The 16,418-nt window shown below is 37.8% G+C and overlaps 1 protein-coding gene across 2 annotated transcripts; it reads right to left on the minus strand.

The window, feature by feature from the left end:
* Positions 1-646: 646 nt before the first annotated feature.
* chfr (checkpoint with forkhead and ring finger domains, E3 ubiquitin protein ligase) lies at positions 647-7,715 on the minus strand. 2 transcript variants are annotated; one of them, XM_055161894.1, is made up of 18 exons: positions 7,595-7,715; positions 7,075-7,263; positions 6,517-6,616; positions 6,300-6,409; positions 6,126-6,185; positions 5,875-6,039; positions 5,544-5,630; positions 5,320-5,470; positions 4,741-4,895; positions 4,482-4,644; positions 4,025-4,233; positions 3,826-3,951; positions 3,646-3,729; positions 3,498-3,568; positions 3,331-3,418; positions 3,154-3,261; positions 2,984-3,056; positions 647-2,791 (listed from the first exon to the last, which is right to left on the minus strand). In XM_055161894.1, exons 2-18 carry the CDS (start codon positions 7,232-7,234, stop codon positions 2,749-2,751), a joined length of 1,953 nt encoding a protein of 650 aa, XP_055017869.1. In that variant the 5' UTR covers positions 7,235-7,263; positions 7,595-7,715; the 3' UTR covers positions 647-2,748. The 2 variants fall into 2 exon arrangements, with proteins under 2 accessions (XP_055017869.1, XP_020783972.1); XM_020928313.2 differs by having other exon boundaries at positions 5,875-6,048.
* Between the last annotated feature and the right edge of the window lie 8,703 nt (positions 7,716-16,418).

The following is a 16,418-nucleotide window of genomic DNA, read 5'->3' on the forward strand; positions in this document are numbered from 1 at the left end:
GCAAGGCCGGGCCTGGTTAGTACTTGGATGGGAGACCACTGGGAAAATCAGGTGCCACAGTGGGGCGCCAGTGGGAATAACTGTCATTGTGTCCTTAGAGATGCTTCACCCATGTTGCCTAGTATGAAAGTGGTGTGTGCGTGAGTGAAGGTGGTGGTCGGAGGGGCCGATGGCTCTGATTGGCATGGCAGCCGCAATTCTGTCAGTCTGCCCCAGGGCAGCTGTGGCTACTATAGTAGCTTACGATCACCAGGTATAGAGTGAATGAATAATACTGAATAATGCCCTGTAAAGCGTCTTTGTGACAAAAATGTCTGTGAAAGCACTATATAAATACTTATTTACTTAGCTTATGTGCGCTCCAAGAAAGGAACAGTGCTGAACTGACAGGTGCCAACTGCTGACAGGTGGGGAATGTGGGAAGTAAGAGCTGACCAGTAAAGGGCAATAAAACTTACAAATGACTAACTGTACTGTAGTAATTGCTTCAAGTTAATGAAAATAGTTTCTGATAAAATTATAAACTTGATTTATTACCTAATTAATTTCTCACTATTCACTGTATTCAGGGCATTCTCAAGTGTTAGCCTACATCAGATCAGACAAGGAAAACGTTATGCAAGATATCAAGACACACAACTAGTAGTCAGTCACAGGCAAATATTTTATTTCTTTTATAAAGAGGGAAAAAAATGGGTAAATACATTTTTTTTTTGCAAAATCAAGTAAAAATAAGTCTGCATATTCCTAAACTACAACATAATCATCTGAACAATTTAATAGTGCATTGATTGAATAGTTTTCATGGCATCCATATTTTCACAGGATGCATACAATAAGAGTAAATATTTGCTTTAGTATACAACATGAACCCTATTCCCTCACGTTGGGGAGAATGCATAAAGCCTCTTTAGACCTGGTGCCTGATTGGAGCGGCGTGGGACTGTTGTTGGCTTATAGTGCCCAGACCTCCTGTAGGGAATCATTAAAACTGAGCCACTACATTGAGGGGATCGGCTCGGGCTTGTGCTCTGGACCTGAGCTGCTAAGGAATGCCACTGTGGACCCACTAAGATAGAATGGGAAAAACCTAGATTGAGCTTACACTGCAAATCTGTAATTCGACTACAACTTGAGACAGGGCAGTGAAGGGCCAGTTAGAAAGGACATCTTCAAGTTAACTCCTCAAAGTAATGTCTAATATACTAACAAAATACTATACATACTAAATTTCTAATAAAGATTTAATTTCTTATGTTATTGACCAAAAACAATAAAAAAAAGGTGGGTTTTCCTGCCGGTTTGCTACAAATCACTTGCAATTATTCCCATACCCTCTAACATTAAACAAAAATGTAATTTAAAAAAAAAAAAAAAATACTAAGATGAATAAAATAAGGAAATATATGACATTATGAAAATAATGCCAGCGTTTCAAGGCTGATCGTACATATTTCTTGTCTGACACTTGATGATAGTCTAAGTTGTATGTATGGCTCTTCAAAATGCATTTTTCTATGTCAAAGGACCAAATGATCAGTCCCACAAGTGTAAAATCAAGATATGGATGACAATTCTGCTAAAGAGTTATTACCTTTAAAAAGAGATGTGTAGCAGCATTCAAACAAGTCAATACTGTCAACTGATCCCCAGAGGCCACAGGGAGTCAGTGCTTTGCGTCACAACTGTGCCTACTTAACCATGAGTTTTCTGAGAAAGTGTTCCCTTAACACTTCTTTAATCACCTTGAAGATGATTATCCAGAGTAAAGAATATAACAGAGGCCCCATTCCCTCTTACAGCATTACCACACAGTGGTCCCCTTCCTGCAGACATGAAATCCTTTACAAACATCACATGGGATTATGAATCTACTTGAGTATGTATAGGCTTTGACATTGCTTTTTGCTCCTGCATGGGAACACAGTAATGCCCTGGAAAAACTAAGGAAACTGAAGATTTTTTTTCAGCAGGATCACATAACTGAAAAAAAAAGCTATCATGAAATCGAGACGTTTTAACTAAGACAGTAATTTTCAGTCTGAAGGAAATGGTCTGATAAACTAGAATTAATTGAGGATATACACTGACAAACTGAAAAAAGTGTTATTTAAAGAAACTTGCCTTAAAAAGAGCTGTACTGGTAGGCAGAAGAATCCGTTTTTTACACAATTTTTGACCCAGTGATGCACTCGCATCCCTACCAGTCCTCTAAGCACTTAATTTAAAGCACTGCATGTTCATTTGCATTTTTTATGCAAAAAGATAACATGAATGTTACTGCTTGTTCACCAATGAGGAATAATTATCATTTTAATTATAATAACACATCTATTGGAAAAAATAATCTTCCTACAATATCATATTAAAATATGATTAGCAATGCTCTTAGAATTATCCCAGAAAACCACCTGTATAGGCTATCAGATTTTAAGGATGAAGGACAAATTTTGATACAGTGTTTTAAAACTCTTAAAGGAGGTAGTTTTAGTCAAAACTGACGCTACCTGAACAAGGCTGATGTGCAGATGTTTAACAAATAAAGTTTACATTTTTGTGCGTAGAAATATTCTATACAACCCAATGTCAAATAAAACAATAGACATTCAAAGTGAGTTACAAATGAGCACTGATTGTAGCTGCATAAGGTTTTGCATGACATAAGACTAACTACTCAAAAGTAAGAACACAATAAAATCATTGCATAACATACAACATCAAAGTAATAATGGAAGACATTGAACTCCTTCAGTTTTTAAATCGTGTCTGCTCACAAATGTGGTTAAATTTCCTGGAAAACAAGAATGAGACCCAGATAATGTAAAGTTTATACAATGGCTCCTCCTAGTGACCATGAAAATAAAGAGCATATACACAATAAATGGTAGAAACAATACAGTGGTTTTGTCATGATTTGGGTACTGGAAATCCAAGAAGGAACAAGCTGGTGAGAATTTCAGTGAATTGGATATGAAATACTTACATTGCATGATGAGCTTTCACCTGCGTACGGCAGTTACGACCCCAGTAACAATCAGGGCGAGACGTTACAGCAGCTGAAGTAAGAAGAACATTAGTCCGTATAAAATCCACACACATACACATTACACAGTGTTGATGCACAGAACTATATCTTAGAAAAGGTTTCTGTACCGGGGAGATCAGATTGAGGGATGTTTTGTCTGTACTTGTAGGCCAGCTCCTTGAAGGTACGCAGACCACAGCAGTAGCATATTACAGTGTTCGCAGAGATCCGTCGATCTGAAAACATGATGACAAACAAATTGTAAGCACTGCCCTCACCGTCTCTTCAGTGTTGACGGGTGTCACCTGTCAGAGTGTAGCTGCCCTGCTGCAGACCCTGCAGAGACTCCTGCAGCACATCTCTCCATGTCTTTCCTCTTACAGACAGGTAATTCTGGAGTACATGAACAAAAAGGTATATCAATAGCCATAGCACCTCGTAAAACTTATTTAAAACAAAGTTCAGTAAATACCTGAAGTACTTCTGATTCATAATTATTGTTGTTCAGTACACCATCCAAAGATTTATCTGTCAGATTCAGATCTGCAAAAATTTCAATAAAAAAAAAAATATATATATCGTGAGATTGTCTCCAAGGCCATTTAGTTGTAGATACATACCACTGAATCGGGCCAGGCAGCCCTGACAGCCAACCCTCGGACACCCCCAGTACATGTGACAAAAGTAGCGCAGACAAATGGAACCTTCAGAGTAAACACATTTATAAATGTTAAAAGTGCATGTCCACAGCACACAAGCCATTTTGTTTGTAATAATTGTTCTTTTCCAAAGTAACTCACATTGCTGAGCAAACAACTTCTGTTGGTTTTGTGTATTTTGCCTATCTGGCATTGGCTGGAGGCAGCAGGTACAGATCAGATGTGAGGCATAAGGGGGACAGGAATACTGCTGAGAAGCCACAGGATCTGTAGAGAAAGCAGAGTACATGTCTACAACTAGAAAAATGTAAACGATAAAATAAATAGTAGTTAAATTTACCTGATGACGCATCAGCAGATGTAGAGGGCTGCTCACAGCTACTATTTGTCAGCCCTTCCTGGAGAGGGGGCTTGGGCACAGTGGGTAAGGGCAAAGGAGTGAGTGGAACAGACAAACCTGGGAGCCAGTAGCTGGAACCTGGGGTCAGCAGCACCTGACTGACCTCACTCCTGTATCCAGGACACTGTCTGCACATCACTAAAGGCTGGCTGTGGATAGAAAGCACATCCAAATTCATCAGAATGGGTCTGTACTTTGATGGACTATTTGGGATTACATAGTTGGTCTCCATTAATCTAATCCATAAATCTAATCAAATAAGCAACTCCTGGCATCCTGTGATTTTCATGTTTTTGTTCTTTTTATTTTATTCTATACTAATTTAAATCTTATCCATTCAAGTAGCCGTCTGCATTTTATCCATAAGTGATTAATAAATATGAAACTAAGGCCTTACCTGTTATCTGAAGAATCACTGTCATTGTCAGAAAAATCATAAAGGTAATCTGAGCTGCCCTCCTCATCAGAAAAAGAGCGCTCCACTTTGGGCTGCCACATGTCCTGAGTAATCTTATTACGACTGTCCATGCTTTTTAGGTCCTCTTCACTGCGGTTCTTCTCTGTGGAAGAACTGCACTGATTATTCAGTCAATTTATTAGTGCAGATTATCATCCACCAAAATCCTAAAAAAAAGTAATACAAAATTCATACAAACCTGGGTGCTGACTGAGGTATGCTTCCACCAAATTGTTGAGGATGTGGTTTTTGCAGATCCTCTCCACAGGACAGCGACAGGTGGGGCAAAGAGAAGAACGCTCCATCCAACCCGAGTAGCAGGCAGCACAAAATGTGTGCATACAAGGCTGTAAACTGGGAAATAAAGAGTTTTGAATTCATCACCTTCTTCATAAAAAAAAAAAAAAAATAAATGCTTATACAATGTACAAGGTCTTGACAGTACAAATGAATAACTTAATGAGTTATTATTACTTATTAATATGTTTGTATGAGTATATTTAAAACATTTACATTTTCTCCATAAAGACAAGCATGTGACGGAGCCTCCAACAGAAAGGTTATGTAATAACCTTTAAGTATTTCAAACTGGTTTGAATACAGTGCCAATACCAAGTGCATGAGGTGAGAAATGTCACATAATATAGAAAATCGAAGCCTATTTTATCTCAACATGTCAAATTTATATAAAGATTTATATTACAAAGAATTCACTAAATGAACTCATGGAAATATTCACTCTTTGCAGTGAACAATTAGACAAACTCACGAGTCTCACCTAATACAGTCGTATAATATGTCTTGGCAAATAATACAAGTCAGTGATTCTTCCATTATATCAGTCTTCTTTGCTTGTGCTTGTGGTTTAGACCCAACATCAGCATTCCCTTGTGTGCTTGGTCCTGATACTTCAGCCCTTTGCAGTGAGCCTGCATAATGTTGTTTGTAAATAAGTGTGTTACAATAGAAAAAATATATTATAAATGAATACTGAGCATTTACCATGATTAGTTTTCCTCCTTTTGCATTCAGGCTCCAAGTGGTCATTGTTATTATCTTGTGCTGAGACAGGGTCCTCCTTTTGTTGACCTTGTGAATGGAAATAGACATAATTATGAAGACTATAAAGATTTCTTACAAAACCTGTTGACACAGGCCTTTCTGTGAATATACATCGGTTACCACAATCACAATCATTCCTTTATTATAAAGGCAAAATTTAAGTCTCTTGCCAAATGAGAACCACTTTTTCTGAAAACTGTAATATTCCAACTCTGAAATAATACTTAGTACCATTTCAACAACAAAAACAGAATGGGAAATGTAACCTTACCAGTGCCGGTGTGGGAGGTTGAACCCTGCACAGATGCAGTGCTCCTGATGCAGTACTGAGACGTGGAGGTAGAAGGCAGTTGCTCTTCTTGGGTCAAACCCTGTGGAGGTTTTGTGAGTAACACAGGTGGAACAGAGAGGGTCACGTCGGAGTGTGGGACAGGAGCTGAGAGATCTGTAAAATAAGTAAATACAATTGTTAGAAATTTACAAAATTAAACAGTGCAAGTTTGATAGTCATTGTCTATTTACCAGATGTATTGTGGGAAGCTTCTTGCTCTGAATTAATTAAGTGAAAGGCATACGCAACATCTAGAAGAGTAGTAGTTACAATTGTAAGTAAAACATTTGGGTTTTGAGTTAAAACTTTAAGCAAAAATGGCTACTCAAATGTAATGTACTTGTAATATATACTTGATAACTCACTTTCTTGTGGTTCACTTTTTCTGTACACAAAGTGGATGATATCTCCATGTTGCAGAACATGGGTTTGTTTTCTAACCAGTTTTGACATGTTGATCACAGTGCCATTAGTGCTACAAGAAGCAATGTCACCCATTAAGTTTAAGTTACAAAATATGTGTAAATAGACACTCAGAATTTGATATTATATATATATAATACTGAGTACATGTTAGCATACCTTGTGTCTTCAAGCCAAACTAAACCTGAGCTTTCGTCAAGAGCTATCTTGCAGTGCTCGCCTGACACCAGCTTATTTGATGGAAATGACAGATCACAGCCTGTGAAACAATCAGAAATCATTTAAAAAAAATTTCTTTGGTTGATTGGAATATGTAAAATCACACAAAACTAAAACGCCTCTGAACTCTTTAAATCTTAAACTGCCCTGACGCACTAATTAAATCTCCTCACTTTGCATATAAGGTAGACTGCAAAGTACTGAACAAAGCCGACTGGTGGGGAAATATAGGCCTAGACTTTTCTTAGGCATAGCCATACAAAAAACTACTTAATATTCTGCACACATGTTCTCAATGGGCGCCTTTTGTTATCATCACAAGGGGCTGTCTAAGATTGGAGCACTAAAGAAAGCTTTGTGTTTTAAAGGGGGAGGCTGGTCCAGACACTGACAGTCATGTCTACACAGCACACACTTTTTGCTTTGTCTCTGACATAGCTGATCAGCAGGGAAATTTCACATGTAGCCACGTAATAGACACATTTTAAAATCTTATACCTCTTTTACGGCCAACTGTGTTCTCCCTGTTGATCAGCAGAACTTCATCACTGGTGTCCACTTTAATAAGCTTCCCCCACGGTCGACCTGTTTCCACATGGTTAGCTCGACAGACTGGGACTCCTTTTATATCATCAAATATTTTGTCACTTTCGTCCATCTTCAATTGTCTTCCAGACAGTGGAATTCCTGAAGTAAAAAAAAGTGAAACTTGTAAAATAATTATAGACACGTGATAATCATTTAGCATCCATTCTTCATTTAGATCTGAAACAAACTCAACCTAAAAGATATGTTAATGTTACCAACCAAGCACCATCGCTTAAATCAAATAACCGTTTCTTGCCACTGGGACATCGGCGCTCTCCTGAGCCAAACTTTGTTCAATACAAAGTAATGCAGCCACGGAGCCAGTGCTAACGGTGCGTTAGCCGCTAAATGTGCATCCCGAAATACACTGGAATAACGCGTTTTTCTTCACTGATCACACATTTAAATTGACCACATCAAATACACTTGCCTTGTCGTCAAACTCTGTCGTTTTTGCTACAATAACAGTGTACGTAAAGAGTTGTTTTCCTCATGTTTCAGCTCGCTCCAGACACACTTCCTGCTTTGACATTATTTACCGTCATCAGCTGATGGAGGAGGGGCATGTCCCAGCCTGGACCATTCAAGTCACACCACAACTTTTATTCTGATTAAGTTACTAGTATTCATAATTTTCAGACTGTTCAAGACTGTCTCAAACTCTTTGTATAAATAAAATAAGAGAGATCCTACCCTGTTACAGACGCTCTGTGCCGTAGCTGTAGAATCCAGGCGTCTGAGAGCCTAAATAAGGGTCCCCAAAAGCGTCATAGGTCCTTTCGGCTTTTTAACAGTCCAGACCCGACGAACATTACCCTAATGTTTATACGTTTATAAAACTGCCATTCATTTAAGCTATAACCTACATTAAGCCTAATATTAGCAATTAATTGTTATAAATGGACAAAATAGCCTATCATCATGGGGAATAGATTGTTTTGGTAGGTCATTTTGTACCTTACAGACAATTTAATCACAATTTCTTTGAAAATGCACATGCAAAACATAGTCATGTTGCAAACAGTAATGGCTGTTGTTTGTTTATTAGGGAACATAGTGCCTGGAAAGCCCACACTGGGCTGCACAATTCAAGGTCTAAAATTATTCAAATCATACTAGTTAAGGTGTATGGAGTTGTGTATAGAGCACTTCCAGTGGGCTATCACCACATGACATTACAAGGTGGTACAGAGCATTTTCTGTTTGTTAGAATAACTCAGCCTGAATATGCAGGCTTTGTGTGTTAAACATTTCTGAATGAACATACCAATCGGGGTATCTTTTTGATGCGGAAACAACATTATAAGATCAGAAAATAGCCTAATATGGGCCCTTTAAAAGAGTGTGAAAGAAAATTAATTGCATTTAACAAAGGTGTATAGACCGTAGGACCATGTCTTATCTTCACAAGTTCTGATGGGAGTGATTGATGGATTAACCAATCAGAGGAAGCCTGTCATGTCTGTATCATGGCGGCTAAAACACAGAGAAGTTAACAAAGCAGACACAGAGGATCAACAGGTGAAGGCCAAAACACCGCTAAACTGAGGTAAAAGAAGTTATAGTTTGTTCTGAATGATGCAAATAGTCTTCCTCTATTAAGATACATGCTACAGCGTAAAGGCTGTTATTGGCTCTTACAATGGACGAGACACTCCATTCCCTTTCCCTAAAATAAAACCCTGGTTTTATCCCCTGCAAGCACTGCTTTCTGGTTACTCTGTAACACAGTAACTGTGAAGCACAGCCTACTTCATTTACAATGACTCTGTATTGACTGCATGTTTATTGATCTCAAAAGCCGCCCTTTACTGGTCACAATTTAAAAACTATTTCATAATCAACAATCATAATCATGTGAAACCGCTACGCTCTACTGTGGCCTATACAGTTAACATTATATGATTTTCAGTTATTTTCTATAGACAATAATGGTCTTTGTCAAAGTTACAATGCAAATCACAATTGTACACAATGTACAACAAATTCTTTAGGAAATACTGTGAAAAAGAGCTCATCAGGCTGCTCATTAGAAGAACAGTGACAGATCAGTCACTTCTGATGCTATGAATCACCACAGTCTCTTATGATACTTCACTTAGATTTGTCATTTTCTGTTGAAGTTTTAACTGGACTCAGAATAGCCCAGTTGTAAATAAGTAATGTTTATTTTTGTTCATACTGTTTGCCCAATAAAGTCAGTCATCTGTCATCATGTAATTTTTGTGGAGTACACCACCCATCTCCATGGAGATGTCATTACTGAGAATGTTCTACAGATTGACATTAAATAAATCTTTCTTGCATTTATTCAATGATAGGTGTTTTTAATATTATAATACTTTGAAAAATATGCATTCTTACAGTGAGTGAGGTTTATCTCCACAGATCACACATGCTTGCCAATATAGAGATAGAAGTTTAATGCCATACTTTGGAACAATCCAGGCAAAGCAGTGATATCTCCATTGAGACAAGCAGGTGGCTTGCCCTCCAAAAACACATATAGTGCAGCTTTAATTAAGATAATATGATAAAATGAATCCAACTCTGGATTCATGGGTTTTGAAGACAATAATGTAGATCCATGTTGGTGGTTTTTAAAATGAATAAAGTGCATTGTGTTTCTCTAACAGAAATAGCAGAAGAGTCCTTAATGCAGGACTAATCTGAGCGTTGCCTCGTCTATCCCCAGCAGTGCATCATTAATGGGCAGTGTGCGGGCTACTGAGGTCAGGGGCCTCTCCTCGCTAATGCGTCCATTCCTCATTCTTGGGTGTCTGCAGAGAAAAGGTATACACACATATTCAAGCACACAGGCTCACAACTACACAGAGATGTGCCATCCATGCAGAATCTACTCTTAAGGGAAATTATGATATTTTTAGTTGGCATTCAATGGTGAGAGCATAGTCCTCTGCAGATGCTTTGATAAGGTCACAACGGCAAATTGAATGTGGCTTATTGAATCCCACACCAGCTCTGTCAATCAGCATGTCCTAATTGGATCAAAGATTACTTGTGGCAGCTGTATAAAACATCAAACGAGTAATTAAATGAAATAATGAGAAAATAAACCTTAATGTTGCCAAGTGGGAATGGAGGCAAGCGGAGGAACGTGATTCCGCTGCGCTCTGTGAAATTATCTCTCTCCGGCTCGGGCTAATTGCTGGAGGATGTCCTCTTAACTGAGTGTGAAAAGCTGTGTCTAATTACTGCAACATTAATCAGGCATTAGCATGTTATCACAAGGTTAACTTATCAGGAGGGGCCCAGAAGCAGCTGGAGGTGCCACTTACCAGCACTGCATTCCACCAAAGGGGCCACAAGGGGTCGTGCTTGTTCTTTCTGTCAAACACCCACTGCAGAGCTCCCCTTCGAAGACGCAAGAGCCACAATGAAAAGGCGACCATGTTGAATTTGCTTTGTGTGCATTAGCCTGTGCAGATTGAGGATGTCCGAATCCAATATGCAGCTATTTCCTGCATGTTGTGCATTACAAATCATTGCAGTTGCATTGAGGACAATAACACACATGCAGATATAATTTTGTAACATCTTCCCTTATGCTGGCGCCTACCAAAGGGTATCTTCTCAATGGGGACTTAGAAGAATTACATGGACTGAATCTGTGAAATCAATGCTAAACAATTGTGTGCTTAGGGAAGCGGCTGATTGTTCATGGTGTAATGAAGATTGACTGGATTGTGATTGCAAATTACCCACTGCTGAAACGTGTTTACAGACAAAACACTACATCTTAAATGTCAAATATGAGCAGTATAATTATTGGATCTTGCCCCAAGCTGGTGTTATAAAAATAGGCCTATTAAAGACTTGCATATCCTCCTACCAGCCAGAATAATAAATAAACCACAGAAAGGGACACACTGACTTACATACATAATCAAATTAATATAGGGCCCAATAAAACTGTAAAGAGCTATACAAATACTAAAAATTCTATATAAATATTCAAACTATACTCAAATTGACTCTGGCACCTACGTTACAAATGTTTTATGTTAATCTATGTATGACAATTTAAAGAAAAGACACACACATCCAAAAAATCTCAGCAGTGTACATGACTCAAAAAGCAAAAAATCTATACAGCAAGAAAACACATTTATGTATAGTGTTGTCAAAAGCATCGAAAATGAGATTCTAATCAGTACCTTAATTAAAGTATCAAAACTACAGACTCATTTAAACAAGTATTGATATTGAAAAAAATCACATAACTGGATGACATTTCACACTTCCTGAACAGCTTCATTTTGAGTTTTATCAGAGTAAAAGTAAGACCATATGGAATAATAAACAAAAATGTCTCTGTTGAAAATGACTGTATTGTCTAAGAAAATAGTTCATAAAATGATCATTTGGGTATCAAAATCAGTATAGAGTTTCAAGTCTATTCTTTAAAAATCAAAAAATCAAGTTTGACATGTATCTTGACAACACTTTTTAGGTATGACAAAAATGTCTAAAATATACATTTTCAAAAACAACAGTAAGGTTTGATCGATATCCTATCACATTGTCTTGCCCTTTTATCTTTGGCAAGTTCATTGACTGATGTTTTCATTGATTACCTCTGCTGTGCCTTTTGAGTATAATTATAAGTCATATATTTTCCTATATTCTGATAACAAACTGTATAAAAAGTGAACTTCACCCATAGCATTCATCTCCAGTCAACTGAAGCTCCCTGTTATAGGAGCGAATTTAGAGCCAGGTCCTTAATTGGAATAGGAATTCATGTTCAAAATAACAAAATAAAAACGGCAGCATCATGTAGAGCGGGTTAATACAAACATTTTAAGACCAAAAGGATGAGGCTCACTACAGCAGTTACAGAAAGAGGGGTGACGATTTCTCAATGTAAAGTGAATTGGAAATGGAGCTGAAAGAATCCCTGAAGCGCCCTCATGAACACTTCCTATCTGGAACATGGCGGCTAGTGGGTTAGTTATGTCTGTTTATATATACAGACTATGATTCTAAAGGCCAGTTCAAGAGCGACTAGTGTCTGCTCCATAGCTTGTCTTTTTCTGAATAACCTCCACTCTATATATGTTGTGCATATTATACCATGTGATGCACTGATCTGGCAGCACCCTGACTTCATTACCATTCACTCTCATCAGAATTCTGTACTAAAGGCAGCAGCAGCAGCACCTCCAGCAGCAGAAACCTCGCCAAAGGCACTCATTTGTCAGAGAGGCACGCAGATCACAGGCCGACAAATCTCCCACGTCTCCCAGACTGTCAAGCTCTTTGCCTGCATATCAAAGACAAAAGAACAGAGCCGGAGCAGAGGAGAGCAGCCATGGCGTTCAGAAATGCTTGGCTGTGTGAACCCCCTCTTTGAAAACGCCTATTAGCCTGGGTGAGAGAGATTACAAGCAAATAAAATTACACTCATTGTGATATTTGATTTCATAATACCTCCTGAATTATAATTACACCGCACTGGCACTTTTGATTTAAAACCCATTTGGCGACAACAAAGAGTGGTAGATTGGAATAAGCAGGTTGTGTAACGAGCGGCTGCAGTGCATATTATTAGGTCTGTTTCACCAGAAGTAACATTTATGGAGGAGAATAGATCGACTAATAGGATTGCAATCAGGTGAGAGAGATTCAATTAGATGCATAACAGTGGTTTGGGTTTGCCTGTCAATCAATAAAAGGGGCAAGGAAACCAGTTATCAGCCACATCAGTTTGACTACACACAGGTGTTTTCATCCATTTGCAGTTAAATAAGACATAAGCTAATATTTTTTTCTGGTGCTTTGTATTAAATTAAAACATACCTAGATTAGTATTTGACATTTTGTTGATTCTATATTTAAGGTCAAAAATATTTAAGTAATCATTTATTATTAGTCTATCTACATCTCTAAAGTTTAAAGGGACTGTTTGGAATTTTGGACATGATTTCCTAGTGAGCCAGAGAGTTGGAAGCGTGTGGAGACATTCCATCTAGTCCTTGTATTTGCAGAGATTGCTGGTACTAGGCTAGTGCATGTCAGTGGCCATAGTTAAAACCATTTTTAGCCAATCCACAAAGCACCCAAAGCAAATCTGTTATTACGCCAAACTATCGATGTAAATATCTGTGTTGATAGAATAATGTTTGAAATAAAAACTAACCTTGCATCGCATGAACATCGCATGTGGAGGGACTATTTTCTCATATATCAGTCTGCCACTGCCAAGATTTCTATCAGGAAGTACAACCCACTGCTGCTGCTCAGACATAAATCCTTCAAATGCGAGGTTGGTTTCTTCTTCTACTTCTGAAATTATTCTATCAACACAGACATTCATATCGATAGTCTGGTATAATAATAGATTTGCTTCGGGTGCTTTGTGGAGTGGGAAAGACTGTTTTTAGTGGCAGGCTAACTATGGTCATTGACATGCGCTAGTCTAGCTCCAGCAACACTCTGGAAATACAAGGAGTGGATGGAATATTTTAAAAAGTGTCTCCACACGTCTCCAAAACTCCGGCTAACTAACAAATGAGGTCATATGTCTAAATTTCTGAACTGTCCCTTTAAAATGCTCTCTTCCACCTTGTGATGTCATGAAGTGGTAATTTTCAAGTTCAGCAGAACCTGGCAATTCTAGAAAATTATCCAAATGATTCTAATGAAGCTGTTTGGAGTTTAAAAACACAGTCGAGCAATTCCTGTATTACCACGTGACATCAGGGTTTTCTGTTTGAGAGAAGAACTGAGACAAAATATACAGGATTTGTGTGTTAAACATGTTTCAATTTCTGATGAGGAAACGGCACAGATAGGAAATAATATTATAACATAGATCAGAAAATAGGTCATATGGTCCGTTTAACAGTTAAAGACAATATAAGCGAATGTTTTTTTCTGGCGCTTTATAATAAATGAAAACATATCTACATCAGAATTTCACATTTTGTTGATTGTATATTAATAATGGAAATTATTTTTCAAAACTGCTGAGGCCCTGTCCTCCCATGGCCTTTAACCATAGCAAGCAGATTTGTTTTATATGTTTTTTCTTTTTGGAGAAATTGCTATCAAAATAATGATGAGGGGGGAACCATTCACAAAAGTTGATAATGCATAATATGTCTTCTTTAGTAAATGTTCTCAGAACGTTTTATGTGTTGGAGCACACAGCAGATCAATGATGATGAAAATGTGGTTAAATATGGAAAATATTTAGTTATCATTATGCATTTTACGAGTGGGTCATTCTTACTGACAGAAAAGATAAACTAACTCACACTAACCCTGCACAGCAAGACAGATTCTCACAATATTTGTGAATTCACAAACTCACATGAACGAGCGGACCAATCACAGAGCAGCACTGGGGTTTGTGCGAAGCCAATGGTGAAGAGCCCAAACCAACCAAAACAAACATGGTGACAACGACAGACGTATTTTGTTTGTGAAAAAAAGGTACCTGCTTTATGCATTTGTGGACAGGGAAGATGTCTGTGCTTTTCTCTCAACTGAATGTAACAAACGTTTGATTTTTCTGCTTGTTTCGTTGTTGTGACACTGTCGACCATATTCATCCTTAAGATCTGCATTTTCCAATCATTTTCAGTGAAAGCCCTTTCCGATTGATAATATGTAGAACTTAATTCAGAGTGTTAAATGCACATATCAATCTGGCATGAGAAAGCAAAAATCAAAATTAGAATCAACAATTTTGGGAAGTTTGCAAAAAAATTTATTAAAACTTAAATCAATAGTTTAACAAAGCTATTGACAAACAACCCTAAAAAATATGAATAAAAACATAAAGTACTCTGGCTTATTGCAGGGAGAGTTTAGCCTGTTGTTGAATGGACAGATAGACAGGCAGACAGAGCAAAGGGAGGAGATAAGAGACATTCTTGGGCGGCATAGAGACCAGGCATGAGAAGAGGCAGCCTGATAGCAGTACTTGTTGTTCTGATGTGTTAAATAGCTGGCCTTCAACACTCCAATCAATGTCTGAGAGCCACTGTGTAGCCAAGGGTTGTGTGAGATAGCACAGATGGCTCAAGTCAGTGGTCTTGCCTGCTCTCTTGAGCTGTGTTTGAGGGATCAAGGTGAATAACAAAATGGACAGAGTTATTTTGGCTGCAAAACACTGTGAAAAATTATGAAGTTTGCCTTGTTTTATGCATTCCTGTCTTTTCTGATGTTAACTCTCAAAATTAGCTCTTAAAGGAACCACATTCCACAATTTTCTGTTCCATATTATCATGTTGTTTCCTCATTAAAAACATACCCCATTTTGTGTTTTACACATGATTACATGTAAATCCTGCATATGTAGGCTACATTCTTCTTTCAAACAAACAAACAAACAAAAACCCCACTCTGTTCCACATTGTGATGTCATGTGATAATACAGGTGCTCCACTGTTTTTTAAACTCCATACACCTTCATTAGAATCATTTGGATAATTTCAGTGTATTTCTGTCTTTACTAAACAAAAGATAAAAGGCAGCTGTTAATTTGAAAACTACCACTTAATGACATCACAAAGTGAAACCAAGCATTTTGAGTTTTAGAGATGTAAGTGGGTGGCTGGCCCATTTGCCCATTTGTCTTCGACCAACACTCAAGCTGTACTCCACCTTAAAAAGATGAATATAATAATAAAATACAAACAGCCTTTAAATTGTAATAGTTTTGTAGTCATCTTTCTATATATGCAGTCATCTTCTTTTAGTGGATTGGCATTAGATGTTAATGAGCAGTGACAGCACTTTTGGCTCACATCTAGAAGGTTCCTGGTTTTATTCCTTAATTTGCAGATGTAAGTATGCCATTGGTGTTTATGAGTAGGTTTCAAATATTTCTGTTCCAACATAAAAAATAGACATTTTGAGACTTCTTGACTGACAGAGCCATATAAAAAAGTGTTATTTTCAAATGCGTATGATCTAAGGGAGTGGAATGGTCTTCTATATCTTGAGAGTTAATCAGTGCGCACATGAAACCTTTACAGTGGGACATGATAGGCATTTTGAGTGAGTTCCAGGACCTCCAGAGGCTGTGTTGACTAATCTGCAAACTATCCTCTGTTGTAAGTGGGTGGACAGGTCCCTTAAGCTATAACATTATTAACGAACATGCTGCGATAAGATAGAGTTGGTTATCTTGGCATATGGAACTTCTGCTCAGATAGGAGATAAGGACCTTTCAGAGCTGTTAGCTGCCAAACACATTTCCAAAGAAAAAAAGCTGCAGA

The sequence above is a fragment of the Boleophthalmus pectinirostris genome, unplaced genomic scaffold, assembly GCF_026225935.1.
Source record: "Boleophthalmus pectinirostris isolate CB_2022bp ecotype Guang Dong unplaced genomic scaffold, ASM2622593v1 HiC_scaffold_4, whole genome shotgun sequence".
NCBI lineage: Eukaryota > Metazoa > Chordata > Actinopteri > Gobiiformes > Gobiidae > Boleophthalmus > Boleophthalmus pectinirostris.